The 20,776-nt window shown below is 56.1% G+C and overlaps 5 protein-coding genes across 5 annotated transcripts; 2 read left to right on the forward strand and 3 right to left on the reverse strand.

Moving 5' to 3' along the window:
- The first annotated feature begins 5,247 nt into the window (after positions 1-5,247).
- Positions 5,248-6,323, forward strand: B0T26DRAFT_512531 (uncharacterized protein). The gene has a single exon (XM_060435435.1). The coding sequence runs from the start codon at positions 5,364-5,366 to the stop codon at positions 5,997-5,999; it is 636 nt and encodes a 211-aa protein (XP_060290642.1). The 5' UTR covers positions 5,248-5,363; the 3' UTR covers positions 6,000-6,323.
- A 531-nt stretch (positions 6,324-6,854) lies between these two features.
- Positions 6,855-7,990, reverse strand: B0T26DRAFT_732682 (uncharacterized protein). Its single transcript, XM_060443120.1, has one exon. It carries the CDS (start codon positions 7,629-7,631, stop codon positions 7,272-7,274), a length of 360 nt encoding a protein of 119 aa, XP_060290643.1. The 5' UTR covers positions 7,632-7,990; the 3' UTR covers positions 6,855-7,271.
- A 271-nt stretch (positions 7,991-8,261) lies between these two features.
- Positions 8,262-12,037, reverse strand: B0T26DRAFT_744475 (Met-10+ like-protein-domain-containing protein; the record flags this gene model as incomplete). Its single annotated transcript, XM_060444417.1, has 8 exons — positions 8,262-8,798; positions 8,932-9,350; positions 9,422-9,499; positions 9,564-9,665; positions 9,766-10,098; positions 10,836-11,327; positions 11,402-11,810; positions 11,924-12,037. 8 exons carry the CDS (start codon positions 12,035-12,037, stop codon positions 8,262-8,264), a joined length of 2,484 nt encoding a protein of 827 aa, XP_060290644.1.
- Positions 12,038-12,977: 940 nt separating this feature from the next.
- B0T26DRAFT_659078 (exocyst complex component Sec10-like protein) lies at positions 12,978-15,681 on the forward strand (the record flags this gene model as incomplete). Its single annotated transcript, XM_060438925.1, has 2 exons — positions 12,978-13,194; positions 13,280-15,681. The coding sequence occupies 2 exons, from the start codon at positions 12,978-12,980 to the stop codon at positions 15,679-15,681; spliced, it is 2,619 nt and encodes an 872-aa protein (XP_060290645.1).
- Positions 15,682-16,387: 706 nt separating this feature from the next.
- Positions 16,388-19,390, reverse strand: B0T26DRAFT_658657 (uncharacterized protein; the record flags this gene model as incomplete). Its single annotated transcript, XM_060438891.1, has 2 exons — positions 16,388-18,319; positions 18,365-19,390. The coding sequence occupies 2 exons, from the start codon at positions 19,388-19,390 to the stop codon at positions 16,388-16,390; spliced, it is 2,958 nt and encodes a 985-aa protein (XP_060290646.1).
- Between the last annotated feature and the right edge of the window lie 1,386 nt (positions 19,391-20,776).

The following is a 20,776-nucleotide window of genomic DNA, read 5'->3' on the forward strand; positions in this document are numbered from 1 at the left end:
AATATTGGGGCAATTCCTGTCCAAGGGAGAAACTAAATTGCCTCGGGAATGTGAGGTGGGGGCCTGTCCTTGCTTTCGTCAAGACGAAACCCCGTGCTGTGGCTGAGCGAGGCGTTCAAGGGAGACAAAGGCGGTGACTATGAAAAGAGGGTTGCCACGACGTACTCGACGTCGATCATGTCGATTGGGTCTCGGGAGGAGGCGACTCAAGGGCTGCTGGGGCTGGAGCTGTCGCTAGCTGCGGGCAAACCGAGATTAGAATGGATGCAATGAACGCAAACGTTCAGCAGCGCGAAGCAGGGGGCAAAAACGAATGGACTTGAATGACCAGACAAGAATATATCGTGGGAAGTTCAGAGCACGGGGTTGCGCAGGTGTGAAGGTGCGCGGGTAAGTGCCCGGCCCATCGGAGACTGAGGACTTGTGCAGATTAAGCGGATGCGGGTTCCAATGCCAGCGAACAAGCCCCCCTTGTGTCGACACCCTGGTCACTCTCAAGGTGTGTGCCAGAGAGTGGGATGCGTGATTGAAGAGGGGCTCAAAATGGGGGGACGAAAATGGGGGTTTCCGCGCAGTCGTTATCAAAAGAACATGCAGGACGGTTGGTACGCATCCCAAAAGCGAGATGGAGGTGCGTGGCGGCGGTTTGATAATGTTTGGAATCCGCAGGACAGCGGAGGGCAGGAGTAAAAGCACAAATGGGGCAGCCTAGCAGGTTTAGAAAACGTGATGCGCCATGCAGAAGAACATGAAGGTGAGGTATTCGGTTCGCCAACTACCTATGGTAGGTTGGTAGACCGAATAATGTGCGAAGTCTGCACTCCGCAGACGAACCGCCACTGGCCAACAAACAGGTGCCCAGGTGCCCCCATTCGCCCAGCTTTGGCAGACAGTGGCTAGAACCCCCGACTCGAGCACGCGATTGGGCGGGGTATGGTGAACAAAGGGAATGGGGGGGAGCAATGTGATGGTGAGGGACAGGTCGACGCAGGCCGGGGCGGGTGGTCACTCACGCTTCTCTCCGTTTTTTGGGTGTGGGTTTCGGTGAGATTTGGTTGGGCTCGTGACCACGACCCGCTGTTGCGTCTGGTGTTGTGCCCTGAGGACCCCCGCGCCGCGGTTCCTGGAATGTGTTGGAGGCAACGATGTTTGCGTTGGGCGTGGGTTGGAGCAAGGGAGGCGTTCTTCGCAACCGGCCGGACGGGGCGAAAAGGAGGACGCAGTTTGCATTAAAATCCCAGGGCCATCTTCTTTCCCATGGCGATTTCCCGCAACGTCAGACCTGGTGACCCGGCGATTCAATGTGTAAAATTCATGGGGCAAGCAGAAACCGGGAAGAAAAAGCAATTATGAAAAATAAATCGAGCGAGTCGGGTTCCGTGCGCTGCCGAGAAGTTTTGGAGGCGGTCTGGGGCATTGACTGCAGGTCACCGGGGTAGGGCCTAGGGCGTGGAGGCGAGGGCAGACGAATCGCTGGAATGGAATGCGCGCCAGGGGGGGGAGGGTCGCGCGCAGCCCGTGACCAGCTATGGCCGCTCTGCTTGGTCAACGACCGTTCCTTTTAGTCAAGCCGACCAGCAAAGTCGCAAACTGGCAAAATGGAAAAGGAGACCGCCGCGCTGAAATCACATTCCCGGACGTGCGTTAAATACCATCGTCTCACGCCTGCTATCTGCCCTGCGTTTCCTACGCAGCGAGCCAACCCAGGCTGCTGACGCTAGCTCTTCATGCGTGTCGACGTCTTTCACGGGCGCCGCCTCGAATACTGGCTGACTGGCTTGCTTTGCTTAGGCTCGGGGACTCGTCCCGCTGGGCGAGAGCTTGTAGGAGACATGGCGGACCCTAACGCTACACACGGGCATGTATTGCGGTCCGCAACCAAGGTTCTGGTCGAGCCTACCACTGGGGTTTTTAGAGCAGAGACGGAGACACGAGTGCAAAAAGGCAGTTCCGCAGTTGACTCTTGCCTCCGCCAGACATGAAGTCTCGACGGGGTCACTCTAGTGCACGGACCGGCCCTTCGAGGTACCCGGGGCGACTTTGGCCTGCGTCCAGTCTTGTCAAAAGTTGATTGAGTTGGTTTCCATGTCTCTAACAAACTCCGACAGCGTACAAGCTGCATCCTGGCAACTCAACACGCCCCTTTCTCCACTCTTACCACTGACTGGAGAAGCCGAAGGAGGTGGTCGGTTTGCGGGCCCGAGGCCGAGGAGAGCTGAGTTGTTGGACTAGCGGGAGACCCACGACTGAGGCGGACGCGTGGACGCCTTTTCTTCTTGCCCACCAACCACACACGCCTCAGTGCCAATTGCGAGCTCTGCCCTTGTTTGTGGGAAGCGAAGCAACAACCTAGACATTTGCTCGGCGACGTCTTGTTTCAACAGGTTATACAAGATGGGAGACTGGGATGGAAACCGAAACCGAAACCTTTCCCGAGGCCAAGATCGGCTCTCTGCTTCCTTGTATGCATACGCTACTGTACAGCCGGCCCTCGTCTCGACTCAGCAGCTCCGACTTCTTCCGTTGGCAATGTGTCGATGAAAAACTCGAAGAGAGGAACAGCGCTACTAGTGGCTCACGGGCAGTTCCATGCGAATTGACTAGGTCCTCGAAGGTCTTGATGAGATGTAGACCTGAGCAAGTAAGCGCGGTTTCATGCTCACTCACGCCCTACCTAGCTCCAACACTAACAAGCGGCCTTGGTCGTCGACCTAATAAAAGTCAAGTCAAGCCGAGGACGTGAGGTTTAGTCGGACTGTCGGAGTCTTGCGTAATCTCTTGCGCCTTTACACACATTGGCCTCTATCTAACTAGGTGTCTCATGGCATAAAACAAATCTCGAGGAAAATACCCAAAACGACTGCTGGGCCGCCGCGCGCCGTGTTTCAACTGCCAAAACCACATCTTCCGAGACAGACGGAACAGCCAAGTTTCGACTTCCCACTCTGATATCGAACGACTGGAGTAGACATTAGCCAACAAGCATGCTGCCGCCGGTAGTATCTACGGGTTCCATTATCTCCGAGCATTGTTTTATTTCAATGAGCTCCCGGGAGGTCCCGGGCGTGCCAACCGATAGATACTTGACATGTCGAATGAACCACAACCGAGTCTAACGTAGGTAGTCGGCCGGGCCAAACCAGATGAGAAGGCACCTACTTACCTATGTCCTCTCTGCCATTGTTCGCGCTATGTAGCACGACCGCAGCTTGAAATTCTCACCTAGTCTCGACCCAGGCTTTGGCAGTGCCCACAGCAGTGGTGTCTTGAACATGCCGGAGCTTACTGGTTGCGTCAGAGAAGGTAATTGCTACGTCCGACTCTGTATGCCTTACTTAATGTACATACGGCGATGGGGCTGACGTTCTTTGAAGCAATCCCAGTCCCGCTCATAGCTTCCAGTGCACACTGCACGCATATCTCACTGCGTGCACACAGTGGAAGAAGAGAGGGAGCGGCTACACTAATCCACTCTATACGGAGTACTATACATACTTGCTTTCCTTGAGGGGGGTCCATATGGCGAAAGCTTGATGGTTACTGATTACCTAGCTACATGTTAGGGCTGAAGATCTTCCGCCTCCTGACGGAATACCGCTCACGGCAAGCCATTTAAGGTAAGATCTGCCCCGATGCCCATTACGCACTAAAGCCCACGTATTGTCCTGGGGGCAGAGTGAGAGGTCGATCATCTCGACCATCTCGATCAGCACCCTCAAGAGACGCCCGAGAATGCGTCTTCCCACCCGGACACATCTTCCTCGGGCGTGGGTTCAGAGCATCGACAATGCTCGGGTTTCTGCAAGCAACATGATGTTGGTCTGATGGTTGCCTGATTGTCTAACCAATTCCCAAGCCCCAAAAGGGGGCGAGTGGGGCCTCGATAGACTCCCTATCGACTGCTGGGCTCTTGGCTGGGATAGGTAATGCCAGGAAGCTTTGCGCGAGAGATGAAAATAGAAACAGGGCGTAACTGGGACTGACTACTAATTCTCACAGTTGGTACACATGGCGCCGTCTATTGTGTCTACAACTAGGGGGGTGGAGAGTGTCAAGTGTCGAGACAATAGCATTACAGCTCTGTCGACAGATCACAAGCACCTACATGTGGCAAGTGGACTTTGGGCCTGCCATGGCGGCAATGGGGGAGGGAGGCTGCAAGCCTCATGCGCGCGCACTGCACGATGGTGCAGCATATCCAGTAGGTCCGTCTTCGAGGGACCCAACAGCAGCGCTGCCCAACAGGATGCTCAGGGAAAAGCCACGGACCCAAAGCCAACTCTTTCACCGGCTGCCCGCCGCCCTCATCGAGTCATGCATCCGATTTATATTGTCACAGTTCGCATCCGGCGGGCACAATACCAGGGGCGTGATGAGAAGCTTCGGTTTTTTTCCCCCCCTACGGCTTCCTAAGTGTCGACTGTGAAGACTCAACATGCTTCGGATGATTCCGAAAAGAACTCACTTTAAAAAAATTGTAAACGGGCCACCAACACGCGGCTCGAAACCTCAACTGCCGATACTGGTGAGTTCTCAACTTAACCGCCTTGGCCAAGATCAATGGAGGTGTTGCTTTCTGCAGATAGTGTGCCCACGAGCCAAGGTACCTACCTCAATAATCCGCACCAACTCCCGGTATACATATGGTATTTATTTTCGAGCTCTCACTTTCACGTTGCCTGCCCTGCCGTGTTGTTTGGTTGGCGGGTGTGGGTGTGCCCTCGAGGTCAATTTGACGCAGCACTTAATGCCCATGTCCGCCGTGCCAAGATGTGGGGTCCGGCAACTTCTACCCCTCCGCCCCCACCCTCAATCCAGTTCTCTTTACTCCCGATGAAGGTGTGCCACACTCACCGCGGCTCTCGACCTTTTTTTACTCCAGCGGTGCCGAGGCCAACTCCATATTTTCTTACCTCTTACTTACCTGGCTGTTAATCTCCGCCCTTGGGATTGCCATAGGCTCTCACATGGAGCCAGCAAGTCCTGCCTCCCCGGCCGGCCGGCCAGAACTTTACCACTCGCTCTCTATAGGAACTGCCTTCGTCGTATCGCAATTGCTCGGCACGTACTCCGTACCATCTTGTACGCGTTCGTGCATCCGTCCCGGGAGCTCTTCAGATGCATTCTTGTAGAGGCATGGGGGTTCGAGATTATTTTCAAGCACGGAACATGCCTCGTACTTCTAACAAGGTACTCCGTACATACATACCCAATCGGTACGGAGTATTAAGAAACAATTCGGCCCATTTGTATTACTGTCCACTCGCTCGCCCCACGTTCGGCACAGGTGGCTGTTCCGTTCACAGCTTGCCGGGGTTTCCATATCTCCCGCAACTTGCAACTTCTCCAGGCCTCTCCAGGTAATGCTTTCGGCCTTGCGGCATCTGATGGGAAACATAGCCAAAGTAAGGCAGGAATGGCTGTTTTCAGCTGTTACTGGGTCTTGCTCGAATCAATTGGCTCGCGTGCTCAACAGCACTCAGGACAATTGCTCATCCAAATCCCAAAAAGATGGCGACATCCTGGTCCCCCGGCTTATGTTTCCATCGCTGTCAAGGTGTCAAGAGTCTTGGCACCAGAGCGGGTCGAAAAGTTCCAGGCTCGGTCCAGGCTCTTCTGTTTTTGAGCCGATCTCCCGCTCATCTACCTTCCTACCTTATACAATAGATGAACCACGGCGACAGCTCCACTGCCCGGCGCAATGTTATCAGCATCTCGACGTCCTAACAAGGTACCCTCGTAGCTGGAAGGTAGGGATTGGTACGTCCATGTACAAAACCTCGCGCTGTTTGTCTATTCGTCCACTGCCTACATGTGCACTAGGTGCGTACGTACAGCCAACGTCGCATCGTGAGCTTCTGCTTCCACTTCTGCTTCCACTTCTGCTTCCACTCTGCTTCTCCAAGCCGCATCGGTGGACATGGAAATATGCCGCCCATTCTTGGCCATCTGCATCTCCCCTCCCACGTAGCCTTGGCAACACTCACTTGGTCACATAGCTCCTGTCCCTCATGCTGAGGGGGAGGGCATGGTCCTGGTCCTCTAGTCCTATCGGATGCTGTTTTTGCAGTTAAAGAAATCCAAAAGTGCGAAAACGGCGCTGGGGTTCCTTATCACCAATTTCATTCCCATGCACACTGAGCAAGACTCGACATATGCGGGCGGCCTGTCATGGCTGTTCCCAGTTTCTGTTGCATCGGTCCAAGAGTCCGGGTATCTCAGGTATGTACCTTAGTTGTTGCTTTGATGTAGCTGTAGTTCGAGAAAGACAAGAGAACAGACCTTGCCGTCCCAGCCCTGTTGTTATCTATCCGTCTTCGATTTCTCAGTGTATTTATTTCTTGTCCGCCCTTAGCTCCCGCCCCCTCCGCGCCCGCAGCTATACGACATCTGTCAGCGCCGCAAGCCACAGGCGAAGCGCCTCACATTCCTTCCCTTGTCACGGCTGCCGCGATATCTCGGGAAGGCTTGGCTGGCTCTCTATCTGGATGGCTACCTTACCCATATGTAGGGTCAACTATGGCTTGATAAGGAGCCACCCGTTCGCTTCGACACAGGAGAAGCCCGCTTCCGACAGAGACGGCCCCTAGCCGCTGTGCATATTCGCATCTTTGCTTCGCGATTCACCTTATCCACATCCACCCCCTCTCTCCCACCCACGGGCGGGCTCCCTGTCCCTATCGTAACTTTCTTCGGCAACCCATTTCTCAATTAGGTACATGGGGGAAATGTGTTTCTTTGTCTGCAGTGCTACACCACCCCGTTATTCTTACACTCCCCGTCTCTCTTTTTCCGGCCTAGTGTGCCCTGTCTAGCTGGTGTTGTGCCTTGACCGAGCCCCCCCTTTTGGGACCAATATGTGGAGCCTCCCGACGGCGTGTGGATGCCAGATTGATAGCACACAGCCACCACACACACACACACACACACACACCTATTGAACGCTACGGCGCGCGCGAGTTCGGTGCAACCAGATCGATCGGGATAGGCCAAGAAGGCAGAGCCAAGTCAGGTAGCCCTGGGGCCCAAAGCCCAGAAACCCTGTCCTTCAATGTCGATAGTCCCCGCTCGATATAGTCTGTCACGGCTCACCGGTCTGCCGTGGAACCATCCATCAAAGCTTGCTGGCACCTCAGCTTGCAGATATACAGATGGGGAAAAAAGATAGAGCAGCCTCGACACGGGAAGGCACCCCACACAGGCCGTTGGTCTGACGGGTGATATCTTCACATTGTGTTTTCTTTGCCGTCTGGGGGATACCCTTTTTGAGCCTATGTATACGTGTAGATGACGACGACGACGGCTACGGCGGCTTCGGCGGCAAACGACAACGACAGCGGCAAACGGGGAGATGAGTCACTGCTAGAGCTATCCATCCACCGCAAGCGCGTTCTCCGCTCTGGGCCCCGATAGAGGACACGACGCAGGCAGTGATAAGAAGTCCCAAGGCAGGTAGGTAGCCAGCCCAGACGGATAGCAAAGACTCGCCCCCCGGTCTCGGAACACGTCGTGTCTGCGGAAGCTGTCGTACAGCACTGTACATATCTAGATATATGTGCATGTGTAGCAGCCACCTCACTAAAGACTAGATACATGGCCCAGACCGCAAGGACCTGCCAGCCCGGCTTCATTGGTGCGGATAGCTGAGCCGGACGACGTGATAGAGAGTGTGGGTGAGTGCTATGTATTTTTGAGTTGAAAAGGGGGGGTGGCTTGTCTACATCCCCTCTCCGTTCCTGTCACTCACTGTTTACTTTACATACATGCATGTGTCAGCCGCAAGTGAGCAAGGTAGGCAGCCAAACACAAGGGCTGGCTACATCTAGTGTTTACATTGCAGCGAGATCTGACTGAGGATGGAAGTCGCTCCTGGAGTAGACGAATGAAGATAAAAAACAAAAACATAACAACAACAACAACAACAACAGTACTCGACAGTTAACTCCAGGTGTGACAGTAACCGCTTGACAAGGAGGGAATGGGGGCAAGCTTTGCCAGCTATCAAGACATTTGTTTCCTAGTTTAACGTCTAGCGCTTTGATGGCAAGAGAGTAGATGCCGAAACCATCCATCCAGTAAGACCGACATATCGGGTCCTTCTAGTGAAACATGACACTTTCTCGGGCGGGCCCGGAACAAATAATACCCAAGCCCGACGGTTTGGCTCTGGCTATGCCTCCGCAAAGGACATCCTTTTGCGACTATCCATGCGCCCCCCCCCCCTTTTTTTCGCCGCCAGAGACAGCGCTTCCATGCGCCCCCTAGGCTCTCGGAGCAAAAGCCACCTCGCGGGGCAGGCGGAAGCTCGCGCAGAACATGCTCTTAGCCGGCGCGACGTCGCGGACGTGGTGGATGGCCACGTGGCCCTCGGTGTCGGTGTCGCCGGGCCACACGGCGAAGCCAAGCTCCTTGGTGATGCGCTCGCAGATGTCGAGCCCGGGCGTCTCGTCAAAGGCCTTGACGGAGAAGCAGTGCGTGTGGATCAGGGGGAGCTTCCTGGCCGTGCCGGGTGCGAACAGGGACTCGTGCCCGGCGTAGAGCCCGCGGTAGCAGCCTAGGAACTCGATGGCCGAGGCCGGCAGGTTCATGATAAAGTGGGAGACTATCGGCGGTATGGAGATGAGCTGGGGTTCTGGTGCTGGGTTGTTGCTGTTTTTGGCCGCGGTCCTCGAGCCTGTTGGGCGCTTCGCAGGGATGGTGATGCTCTCGCCCTTTTCCGACGCCGCAAGAACATAGTCGGCTGCCTGGTGGATAAACGTGCGTCCGTCCGTGCAGAAAGGCCGAACAAAGTTTGATACCTATATTTATTATTATTACTATTATTATTATCATTTTAGAAAAGGGGCCGTGCCTCAGGAAGACGAGAAGAACGGCGAAAGGAGAGGAAAGGGGGCGAGACAAAAGGGGGTGAGACAAAGCAGGGGAACTGACCTTGTTTTTCTTGATGGCTTTCTGGAGACAGCTGTAGCTCTCGGGGTTCATATCGTTGGCCCATACGATGACACCCTTCTTCCCAGCAGGGACGGCAAAGGGGCCAATGCCGGCCATGACGTCGCACACGACCTCTCCGGGCTGGAACAGATCGATAAGGCGGCGGTGCTCCGTCTCAAGCTTGCTGTTCCAGTAGACCTTGGAGTAGTCGAAGTCGAACAAGCAGCCGCCCTCCGAGACGGTGACATCCATGTTGTCCTCCCCTGCCAGGACCTCGTACTGGAAGGTCCTGAACTGCGACTCGCTCCCGACGTTTTCGACCTTGTTGATGACGGTCCTGATGTGCGGGGACTTGTCCCGCAAGACCTCGGCTATCACCTTTTTGTAAGGGAGGTAGCGGTCTCGCAGATTCAGATGTGCTTGGCTTGGTCAGAAACAAAGCAAACCGACGGCGACGACGACGAGGCCGTCCGGAGCAAAGAGAACTTACCCACGTGACCGGCCGTGTTGAAGCCAGCCGGGATCTCATCTTGGAATTCCTCGGGGAATATCGATGTTATGATATCATCTATATTCAAGGGTTAGGTAGGCCCGGGAACTGTAAATTGATTGATAGGGGCTCTTATACATACGGTAAGACCAGTCATCATAGCCAAGGCGGAGCTCGTACGGGACGACAGACAAGTCCTGTTTGTCGACACCGTCTCTAAGTACGGGGCCCCATGTCTCAGGCGCTGAGGTGGAGAGAGGGGGACAAAACATCAGCATGGCGTCCTTAATAAGTATTACGAAGCGGGCGGACAGGCTGGGCTAGACTGGATGGCGTGGTCTAACCTTTGGCCTTGACACTAGGACTTAGAAGCAGGCACTTGCGGCCCTGCTGGGCTAGGGCGGGGTCTGGATGGGCAGCGACGCCCGATATCCTCTCTACGCGCAAGAGCTCCTTTGCGCTCTGCAAGGCGTTCCGGTATTTTGAGATGAGGCGGGGGTCGTTCACGGCGGCGGCAGCCAGGTCGAAGGTCCTGGAGAAGAGGGCGCGGTTCAGAGCGGCAGTGCCCGAGCGCACAACCGGCGGCCGGAACACGTTCATGTCTCCAACCGTAGTGATTCCCTCCGTCTCGCTGTGGCCGTGAGCAGTAGTATCATCACCCATAATTAGCAGCCGATCTATATTTTCACCGATATTAAACCGGTGGTGGTGGATGTCGTGACTGTGACTCTGCAAATTCCAGTCGGAACTCAGGCCGTGAAGAAAATACCCATCTGTACGGATACCTTAATAGACGTTACCACTCACTCCCAAAAGGCCCCACAAATCGGTACTAACAGCGCCATAATTTCAGGCTCTCACTGTTCGTGTAGCGGCACGTGAGCCGCAAGTAAAACACCCCTTTACGCCTCAATTCAACGTTGGTAACGCCAATCAATCTACACGCGGGATACCACGGCTCGTCAATCTACACGTGGGAAGCAACCCGCCTATCCAACGTTACTCCAGACAAAGTAAATAAATCAAAGTTCCGCTTTTTCCCACAGTCAGCTCGAGTTTGCGCAGCATTGGTATAGCATAAGGCAGTCACCTACTTGTGAAGTATGGAAAGCTCTACAACTCAATGCGAGCACGTAACAGGAACGCATAGAGGGTCATAGTCTCACAGAAGCTTTCGTGGGCCAGTTCGAACCTCGTGTCAACAGACACCAAAACAGACATCAAAACCGGGCAATGTGCCCCCCGGGGAAATGAAATAATCGATTACTCGACCCAGAGCCCCCAGCAAAAATAACATAAATGAAAATTGCTCATGATACAAGCCTTCTATCGCTATGTTCGGACGCGGTGCTTCCCGCCTGCTCTAATCATCACGCTCTTCCGGCGGTTTCGCTTCGCCTGCACAATCACTTACCGAGGCGCATCTGTGCCCGGGCATAATTGCACAGGGATCGGTAGAATACTTGGTACCCAACGCCTTGGTTGTCAGGCACATGGAAGATCTCGGTGAGGCGGACCTGCCACGGCGGGTAACCGGCCAGCTCGACGTACGGCCCAAAGTGAATAAGCAGGTCCGGCTCGCCCATAACGCTCTCACTCAACTCGGCATCCACCAGCTCGATGTTGATGTCGGCGGGGGAGAGCTTTGACCGCTGTGCCATCTCGGCAAGCGTCTTGGTAAGGTCGACAATCGAGTCCCGCCCGTCCTCGGCAGACAGAAGGAGAACCGAGAGATGCTTCTGCTCAGCAACATCAACGCGCCTCGCCGTCCGGGAGCTAAGGCGGGGCTCAACGGCAGGGCTGTGGGGCGCCCCGAGGCTCAGTGCTGGAAAGTCGGGCCCAAAGTATGCAGATAGCTTCTGTGACAGCGCCTCGTGCGTCTCGGGCATGAACCCCTTCAGTATGCCTGTACCCAAGCAGTCAGCCAGCTAAACCTAAACATAAGGAGGCAAGAGTTAAAAGGGACGGGAGTACACGCACCCGTCTTCTCGTAGATGGAAAGTTGTGGAATGCCGGCGCTAGCGCACCAAGCCGCTATGTCGGCGGCCTCGTTGACCAGCCGCTCAAGACCGGCGCCGCCCTTGCCATTGTCTTCAAGGGTCAGGATGACGCTCAGGTGCTTTGGTAGGCGGCGCAGCCCCTTGACGTCGCCCTGGATCAACTCGGGAGCCCTATGGTGGTAGTAGTACACCGAGTAGATGCGGTTGGCCACGGCGTGGTATGCCTGGCGAATGTGGACGTAGAGCGAAAAAACGGCATGGATGGAGGTGAAGACGAGCAGGTGCAGCTGCCTCCTGAAGAAGCGGCGGAGGCCCAAGGTATGCTGGTCTGGGAGTTGTTTCTGGACGCGTTGTGAGGTGCGCGACGGCGGCGGCGAGGGCAGGTAGGGCTGCGGTGGTGTCATGTCAGCATCAATATCCCGGTTGTACGTCGCCATTGTTTCTCTGGCGGGAGGAGACGTGCACACAGCAGTGCCGTCGACGTGCCGCCCATGCCACGAACCTTGAGCAAGCGAAGCCTCTCCTCGGGCGTCAGTAACTTGTGCCCGTACTTTTCATCCCTGCGGTAAGCCTCGAGGTCCCGGCGGTTGACCGGATTGAGTGGCAAGACCGGCATGCCGGGTGTTTTATTTGTTGACGCCGGAGAGATGGTATGGAATGGCGTCGGAGGTTGGATGTGGAATGAAGCGGCGGCTTCTCGAGGTTGCCCGCCAGGCGAGGTGGCTCGGCCCACGGGGATCAGATCAGAATCGGAGGGTGCGACAGGTGAAGACGGGCAGATATGAATCCCAGTTGGGAAACCAAACAACTATTTAGTTATGGGAGTTACCGTACAAACACCAGTCCTGTCGAAGAATTAGAGTGAAGGCAATTGGCATGATGGGTGAATGGCGGGTTGGAAAGCTGCTATCCCTGGATACCCGAGCTTTCCACTCTGACGGAGTACGTATCCGTGTTACCGATGCAGCTGCTGACACCGCCCTGATTCCTCCTTCCTGCCAGGGGTACTGCAGCGCATGCAAATATAGTGGGGACGGCTTGCATACCGCTGACGAAATGTGGCCCGGCTGGGGCATTGGGTGGGCAAGCACTCGGCTCGGGAGGGAGCGTCAAGTGCACAACGGTTAGGTTCGGCAGGAGGGCAGATAATTAGACGGGAAGCGGTGGGTTAGGGGTGCTGTGAGTGGTGCCGCGGGTGCATTGCAGTGCGAGACCACTGGCGCAGCAGCCACTGTATGTACTGTCCATACCTTACTACGTAGCATAACGTTTGGTGATCTAACCGACCTGCGGAATACCCACTTAACCTCTCGGCCGAGGTGGCAGCAGACACCGACACCGGTTAATTACCTACCTACCTATCCGTACCCTGTCGACATACGGTGCCGTCCGTGGTCCGTGGCATGGCGTCGTCGCAAGCAGATGCATTGCCCGTCACAGGAACCGGCGGCCGTGGCTCTCCGGCGCAGAAGCCACCACGACGACCGCAAGCTTCGCTAACCATGGCGGCCGGCGAGCGCCAGCAAGTGACGTCCATGTCGTCGACGTCGACGTCCATGACCCTGACACTGGAACGTGGCGGGTCCGCCAGCGCCAGCTCGCGCGCCCTCTTTCCCAAGGGCCCCAGCTTCACCCTCGAGGACTTCTCCAACAAGGACTTCATTGTGCGCGACTTTGTCGACTCGCTCGCCGAGACCGCCGTCCCCGCCAGCCGTCGCTCCGGTCCCGCATTCAGTGCCTTCGATCCCAAGCCCCTGATAAGGTCCTTTGAGAGTATGCCATAGCATTCATTTCCCCACATACTGTCTCTCGCCTCACCCCTCTCCTCCCAGGTTGCTGACCTACCTCGCCTGGCCAGACGCCCTGAGACAGCTGGGCACCCTATCGAACGAGCTGCAGGAGAAGGAATCAGAGCTCCTGTCACAAGTCCGCCGTGCCGAGATACAACATGACCAGACCCTCGAGACCCTGGGCCGCAAGCTCGACCAGTCCATGGCCCAGTTTGAGGCCCTAGACCTGACCCTCAACAACCCCACCCCTGCCAATGGCAGCAGTAACGCCAACGGCAACGGTGCCTCCCGCTCCGGCCCCGATGGCGGCGGCAACGTTGCCGTCCAGATCGGCGAGAAGCTCGAGGAGCTCGACAGGAAGCGGAGGAAGGCGCAGGACGCAACCTTCCTGATACAGTGCTGGACCGAGGTCAGCGAATCCGGCCAGCTGACATCGCTCGAGGAGATCCAGCGCCAGGGCGGCCCCGAGAACAAGGTCCGCTGTGCCGTCATCGCCCGCCAGCTAATGCGTATCAGCCAGCGCCTCGACCCCCTTTCGTGGAGCCAGTCCAACGGCTTCCGCGGCAACGGCGCTACCAACGGTGTCGCGGCCGCTGCCCGCCGTCACAACACAAGAGAGGTGCTTGAGAAGTTCTCGGAGTTGCTTGAACAAGACCTCCTGAAGCAATTCAACAACAGCTACCGCCGCCAGAACTTCGACGACATGATGGAGTGCGCCAGAGTGCTCTACGACTTCAACGGCGGCGCCAGCGTTATTGCTGCCTTTGTGAACCAGCACCAGTTCTTCATTGACCGCGACCAACTCATAACAGACGAGGTCACCACCGATGGCGAGACATGGGAGCAGCTCGCAGATCCCGACTCTGACCCGCCAGGCGTGGAGCCGAGTCTGCAGTCCCTCGTCGACGAAGTCAAAATTGTGATGCAGGAGGAGTCTTTTATCATCAAGCGAGCCTTTCCATACTACGAGACTGTTTTGTCCAAGTTCATACAACGCGTCTTTCAGCAATCCATTCAGCAGCGCCTGGAGATGGTCCTGGACAAGGGGCTCACCATATCTTCTCTAGCCTTCCTGCGGTCGCTGCACGCGTCGCGTTCTTACATTAGTGCCTTGGTCGAGGACCTCAAAACCCATGGGCTCACAGAACATCCTGAGCCGTGCTCGGCCCAAATCTCGCAGACCTTAGACCAGCAGTTGGAGGAGCTGTTTGTCCCATACCTGGTTGGCAACTCGTACATCGACCGCGAGAAGAAGAGTCTGGAGGAAATGTACAACTCTCTCCTCTTCAAATTCACCCTTTTCCACTCCAGGAGGAAGAAGGCCCCGACCGGCTTCATGGCCGCCATCGCCCAGCAGGGCACCCAGCTGTTGGCTACGGCCAAGGATGCCTACACGGAGCGCCTCGAATCTTCGGATCTCACACCCACGCAGAAAGCCATGATGCTTCGCGTGGCTGGTTTGCAGGACAACAGTAGCAACAAGAATGACATTGAGGTGACAGAGCAAGACGGCATTCTCAACGTCGCATTCGCCAAGCGCATGATAATCTGGCTGGCCGAGAGCGTGCGGAGGGCGCTTGAGATGGGGTCGGCAAGCGATACGCCGAAAGACGTCAATGCCCTTCTGAACCTTCTCCTTACCAGCATGGGTCAGGTCTACGTCGAGACGGCCCTCGACGCTGCCCTCGAAAAGGCCACGTCCCAAGAAAACGTCAAGACCGAGCCCGACCTGTCCTACCTGCCGCGCGTCAGGCCGGCCGTCACCATTACCAACCTCATGTCCCACTTCATCACGACAGTGCTCATCCGCCTAGCTGAGTCGAACACCACAGTGCGTCGCCACATGGAAGCTCAGGCGAAGGTCGCCATAGAGGCGACAGAGCGCAAGACCAACGCCGTTATGAAGAGCACCATGGATGTGGCCGTGAACTGGGTTACCAAGACGCTGGCGCAGCAGAAGAAGGTCGACTTCCGCCCCAAGGACAACGACCTCGAGGGCCTTGTCGACTCGCTGCAGACACCCACGTGCCAGGCTATCTGCACGTTTTTGTCAGCCAAGGTGGCGGCGCAGGCGGGGCGCGCCGTCGACGGCCAAAACCTCGAGATGTTCAGCTCGGAGCTGGCCGTCGCCGTCCACCGCCTCCTGTTTGAGCATTTCAAGAAGTTCCCCGTCAACGCCACTGGCGGCCTGATGGTCACCAAGGACATTGCAAAGTACGTCTCGACCATGAAGGATTGGCCCCTGTCCAAGGACGTCGAGCACACGGTCGAGATGCTCACCGAGGTCGGATACCTCTTCATCATCGGCCCCGAGGCCCTGCGCGAACGCTCCCGTAATCTGGCCGCCGGCGCTACCTCCGGCCCCGCCAGCACTGCCAGGAAGCTGCTGAAGGCCGACTTCAAGGCTTTTGTCCAGCGGAGAGATGACTCGAGCAGCGTCGGCATCCAAAGCGTGCTTGCCGGGCTGTGATGGGCATTCAAAGCGGTATCCTGGCAAGCAATGGGTACGGACGGGGCGGCGTTTTCTCCTTGCAATTTTTTTTGTATTGTATATAATGTGGGCATATGAAGAGCGTAGAAAAAGTGGGAGGGGACAAGTTCGGACACCACCTGGCAGGGTCCGGGAGAGTCCAGGCTCCAACACGAAAATGGCGTCATGGTAGCAGCACATGTCTCTTCAAACGATTCTTCTTTTTGGGGGGGACTCGTGTCCATGTTGTCCGTGTCGGTCATGGATAACAAGTTCGTTTCGTACTCGCTGTTCTGAATGATACCAAGCAGTCTTTTTTCTTCTCTTTGACTTGATGATGGGCTACTCTGTAGCTCTATAACTACGCTTTTTGCCAGCGGGGCTATACGGTGCCGATATGGTTGTTCACGGCCGGGAAGGCCTCAAGTCTTTTGCGAGAAGAAGGAAGTTACAAAGTAGAGTGATGTAGTTTCTTTTTCTTTTTGTTTTGGACTGCACCATCTCAACTAGTGTAGCGTTATATGTTCAGCTAGGTACCACAAGGAGCGACCAAACTCCCCTTGACCACCCACATAGAGTGCAAGTGGGCGACTGGAAACCTCAGCGTACCTAGGTAGGTAGGTAGTCAGGGACTGGCACAGTGAAACTTAATAATTTATACATATGTACGTAGTTCGCTTGGGACACACAATAGTCAACCCACAGTCTATTGCTCGACCCTTTCCAACGCCCTGACGTAAATCTTCCTTGAAGTAGTAATGATAGTGTCTATTTCCACGACGAAGACATCACCCGTCTTGATCTCGCTCAGCCGACACACCCCCCCCAAATGCCTTGAGTCTAGCATCGCAATCTGGTCAAACCAGTCGAGCTTACCTTTAATGATGCCATTGGTCAGGATGAAGTTGACAGCGAACCGAAAGGTGCGTGGGAGCTGCTCTGCGTTTTCCCCGAACCACCATCCCCGCAAAAGCGCCTGGAGGGCCCACGAGGAGGGCCCTTCCAGCCTCTCCATTATCCTGGCATGGTACTCCCGGAGACGAAGAAGCGGGAACATGTCGTACTCAAGGTCGCCATTTGAAAATGGCAAGAAGGTTTTGGCTGTCCTGTCTCGCGACTTCGTGTTCACGACAAGGGAGCTGCCGCGGCGATGCTCCTCCAGCAGAGCCGCTTCGATCTGCCAATGGACAATCAGGTCGGAGAAGCGGCGCAGGGGCGACGTTGCCTTGGCGTACTTGTCTATACCCATCGTGAAGTTCGTTGAGGGCCTGGTTGAAATGTCGTGCCCGCCAGTGAGCACGCTCAAAGTGCGCATGTGCTCACCCACCGGCTTCTTGTTACTGGCAAGTTCGGGATATAGGATTTTCTGGGTGAAGTCACGGAGGGCCGCTATATTCCCACTGGCGAGCGGTTCAACTCGGTAAGGAATTGGTATGTCGCGGTCAGAACACCACCGAGCCGCGACCTCGCCACCAGTTAGCATCAAGCTACTGGTAAAAGTGTTGAAATTGCCCGGCCTGTACGAGAGACGAATATACGGGTCTCCGCTGCAGCCCAGAAAGCCGTCGGCATATCTTGCGACTTCGGTATGCTCAAGCGAAACCTCGACATCCATCCGAGGGGGCTGGGTTGGCACGGCCCCGTTTCGGATACGAACTTGGTGGAGGGCCTTGGAAAGCCTTGAAAGTATACGTATCTCGGAGAGGTGGTGCTCCGAGAGTTCGGCAGGCTTGGCCATCTTCCTGGTCGGGGATTTGGATTCAGTTGGGCGCGTTCCAACTTCAAAGCTGTCGGGCGGTACAGTTACGTCTTCAACTTCGTCGCCGCATATCTCAGACACATTCTCCGGCGTTATGTACACGACATCCCGAATGATAGCTGGCGTGACCTTGTAATCAAGAATGTCCCCGGCCTCGTTCACCTTGGCGCTGAAGGTGAGAGAGGGCCTGTCTGGCGCCAGAGAAAAGGTTTCCCGGACTGTATTGTCAATGAACATGGTATGCTCGTAGCCCTGAAGGTAGATGCTCTGGGACAGGATGGCCGCCCGCCTGGCCGCTGGCATGTCGTGTCTGATACGGGAGGCGGGATCGGCAACGTGGATGTGAACCCAGTATGCTCCATCGCCGGCATCTTCGATTGAGACTCCGTCATCGATATCGGCGGCACTCTCGGCGTCGATGCAGTAGACGGTACCGGTGAGCTCCGTCCGGAGGGGTGCCAGCTGATCTGGCTCGAATTTGATTGGTTCCAAATCCTCCTGTTTGACTGCAAGGATGCCAGCCCTGTCAATGTTGACTCCAGGGAGGTGGAGAGAGTGACGAGTTTGCAAGTCCCACGGCGTGATCCAGCCGATTTCTTGGAGAAAGGTCCAGCCGGTGTTGGCGTCGAGGAGCATGGCATCGCCATAGCGGTCGACGGCCCGGAGAATCGCGGCGCCAGCGCCGTGCAGACGCGAGACGCGGGAGACTCTGGCGGCAGCGGCCCATTGCTCCATGAACCTGACGATCTGGAGAGCGGTTGGGGACCATTCGACGGGAATTGGCGTTGGCTTCAGAGTGCTTGGACCCAACATGCCATGCGGAGACCATTTCCGGCTCTTGCGGCTCTGGTCAATGAACCTCCGCGCCTCGACTATGAACTCGGAGAACTCAATGACCGACTTAGTTTCAGCCAGCTTACCAACAAGAGATTTGGTGGCGGCTGTGGGGGCAACACCTCTGCGCTGTGCAGCTCGAGCGGCCCGGGCCTCGTAGAATTGGCGTGTTATCAATTCGACCTTTTTGCCGTTCTCAATGTCGTCCTTGGTGTTCATGAGAAAGAGCGAGGATTGATGGTTGCGGCCACCTTGGCCTACGGGGCGGAAGGCGAGGTCGTCGGAGCAGAGAAAGGTGTAAACTGCATAGAGAACGTCTGGCGGGAAGGTGTGATGGCTCTTCATGGGGCCGCCGGGGAGGACGAGGCGGGCGATTTCGCCCAGGCTCATTAGCTTCTCTTCGGGGCCAAGGAGCTGGTAGATTTGGTTCAGCTTCTCGGCGTATGTCTGCTGGATGCGGCGGGCAGCGGCGTCGAAGTTGTTCATGTGGCGGATCAGCGCAGCGCCAATTTCTCTCGAGGGCGCGGCATTAAGCGTATGGTAAGCAACGAGGACGTCGGCAGCGCCAGAGGTGGAGGGCAGGGCATCTATGACAACCTGCAGTTCGTCCGGGTCCTGGATGAAGTTCCTTACGACGAAGCGCGTCTTGATGTTCTGGCTCGTAACCCACTTGCCCGAGTTGGTGTAAAAATGGTCGTAGCCGTTGAAGTTTCCCAGACAAATGGCGAGAAGGCTGAAGCGGAGGCTGTCGGCACCGAGCTCGAGAAGATCGCCAGCCTTCAGGCCGACCGACGGCAAGCCCACGTTTACCAGCTCGTCTCCAACAAAGCTCACATCAGTGTCGCTGTCGGTGGGTTCGTTAAGGCCGCGCAGGAACTTGTACTCGTCGACAGTGCCGGACATGGAATTGGAGACGGGGCCAACAGCGTCATCGTTTGACCTAACTACCACCGAAGGCGGCGGGTTGTCCATCTCCCATTTGCGGAGGCGTTCGCGCAATTTATCGCCGGGGTCAGCTTCGGATCCGGCCCAGGAGCCGTCATAGGGGGATGACGGGTTTGGTGGAAGGCGCAGGTGCGAGGTTGTATCGTGGCCCCCATGGGCAGCAGCACTCATAGCAGTGCTAGTAGAAAAGAGTCGCGCAGCAGCGGCGCCACGAGCATGTTGGCGAGGATGCGGACGAGGACGAGTGAAAGCAGAAGCAGGTGCAGGTTTGCTGCGACCAAGACACCTCCAGCAAATGTAGCCCGAGACTGAGGCCGAGGCCTGGCTGTGAGATCGGAGCATCGTGATCGTGGCAGCTCGTTGGGATGGCAATGCGATGGCGATGGCGATCCCCTCGTTTGCGCGCCAGAACAACGTCGGCCTGGTCTGGGAAATTTTCTTCGGCCCGCACCGCGTTGCGTTCAACCGAGAGCTGCTGCGGCCTCAGCTTCGCGCAGTCAGGTGACGGCGTGATAAATTAGCCTCTTGCCTTACAATCAGGGGTTGCGGCGAGCTAGGCCAACCCCAACCCTCAACGACTAAAATTAAACAAAAAAAGGCTGGAACAGGACAGTGCACTGCACTACACTTCTGCAGCTGTCAAGCCTAGATTAGGTAACCCTTACGGGTTCCTAGATCCGTGCAACCAACATCTATGGAATCTAAGTAGAAGGGCGGCACGCCAAGTATGAGCATCCCCACAATTACGGAACAGACGAGGAAAGGCGCGGCGCGTGATTGGGAAGGAAGGCTACCATCTTCACTCTTCATCGCTCATCCATTAGAAGTCGTATCAACCGCTCTCTTATCACTCCGTTCACCTAGGTCTGGATATGTGAGTGGCCCGCCAGCATTTATTCGGTGGCCTATCATCCGTCATCTGTCAATCACTTGCATGCGACCTGCCCGACCCAACTGCCCAACTCTCGAGAGTTGAGAAGATCTTCCATGATGATCTTGACCCTTTTGCCGTTGGGGCCCATGGCGTCTGTGTGTGGCTGGCAATTTGCCAATGTCGCTTAACTCATTTCCCCAGTCCTCCAGGGGGCCGGTAGAGGGCGCCGTTGCCACTCATGTGCCTGGCAGCGCCTGTGCTGGAGGCTTATTGCCGTCCCTGACCACCTGCGCTACGACCAAAAGGGCTGCAAAGGGCCGCGACGTACCATCGAGCTGGTGACCTCCTTTTTTTGGGCATGGCAATTTGCGAGAATCTCGCACCGCGGCACCACCACCGCCCCCTTGGCCTTCCTTGACTTGGACCGCGTGCGTGTGCAAGGCAGCGCCGTTCCTCTTTACCCGATCCAGTCAGTCAGTCAGTCAGTCTGAGCGTCAGACGCCAGGTTTTCGAATATCGAGATGAGGCAGCCAGAGAGAGAGTGCTGTATCTCTCAGTTGTTGACGTGCCAGGTCAGGTCGATGATGTCTGTCCCCGCCGTATTATCACAAGACAGTAATGTTTTTTGCTTGGTTTTGTTTTTTGGAGTGCTCAGTTCACAGCTCGCTCGGCATGAAATTCCG

This window comes from Lasiosphaeria miniovina, assembly GCF_030549165.1.
Source record: "Lasiosphaeria miniovina strain SMH2392-1A chromosome Unknown B0T26scaffold_8, whole genome shotgun sequence".
Classification (NCBI taxonomy): domain Eukaryota; kingdom Fungi; phylum Ascomycota; class Sordariomycetes; order Sordariales; family Lasiosphaeriaceae; genus Lasiosphaeria; species Lasiosphaeria miniovina.

What these genes read in the sequence shown, in the direction of transcription:
- B0T26DRAFT_512531 (XM_060435435.1), top strand. Translation starts at nt 5,364, where the DNA reads ATGCTTTCGGCCTTGCGGCATCTGATGGGAAACATAGCCAAAGTAAGG.
- B0T26DRAFT_732682 (XM_060443120.1), bottom strand. Translation starts at nt 7,631, where the DNA reads ATGAAGCCGGGCTGGCAGGTCCTTGCGGTCTGGGCCATGTATCTAGTC.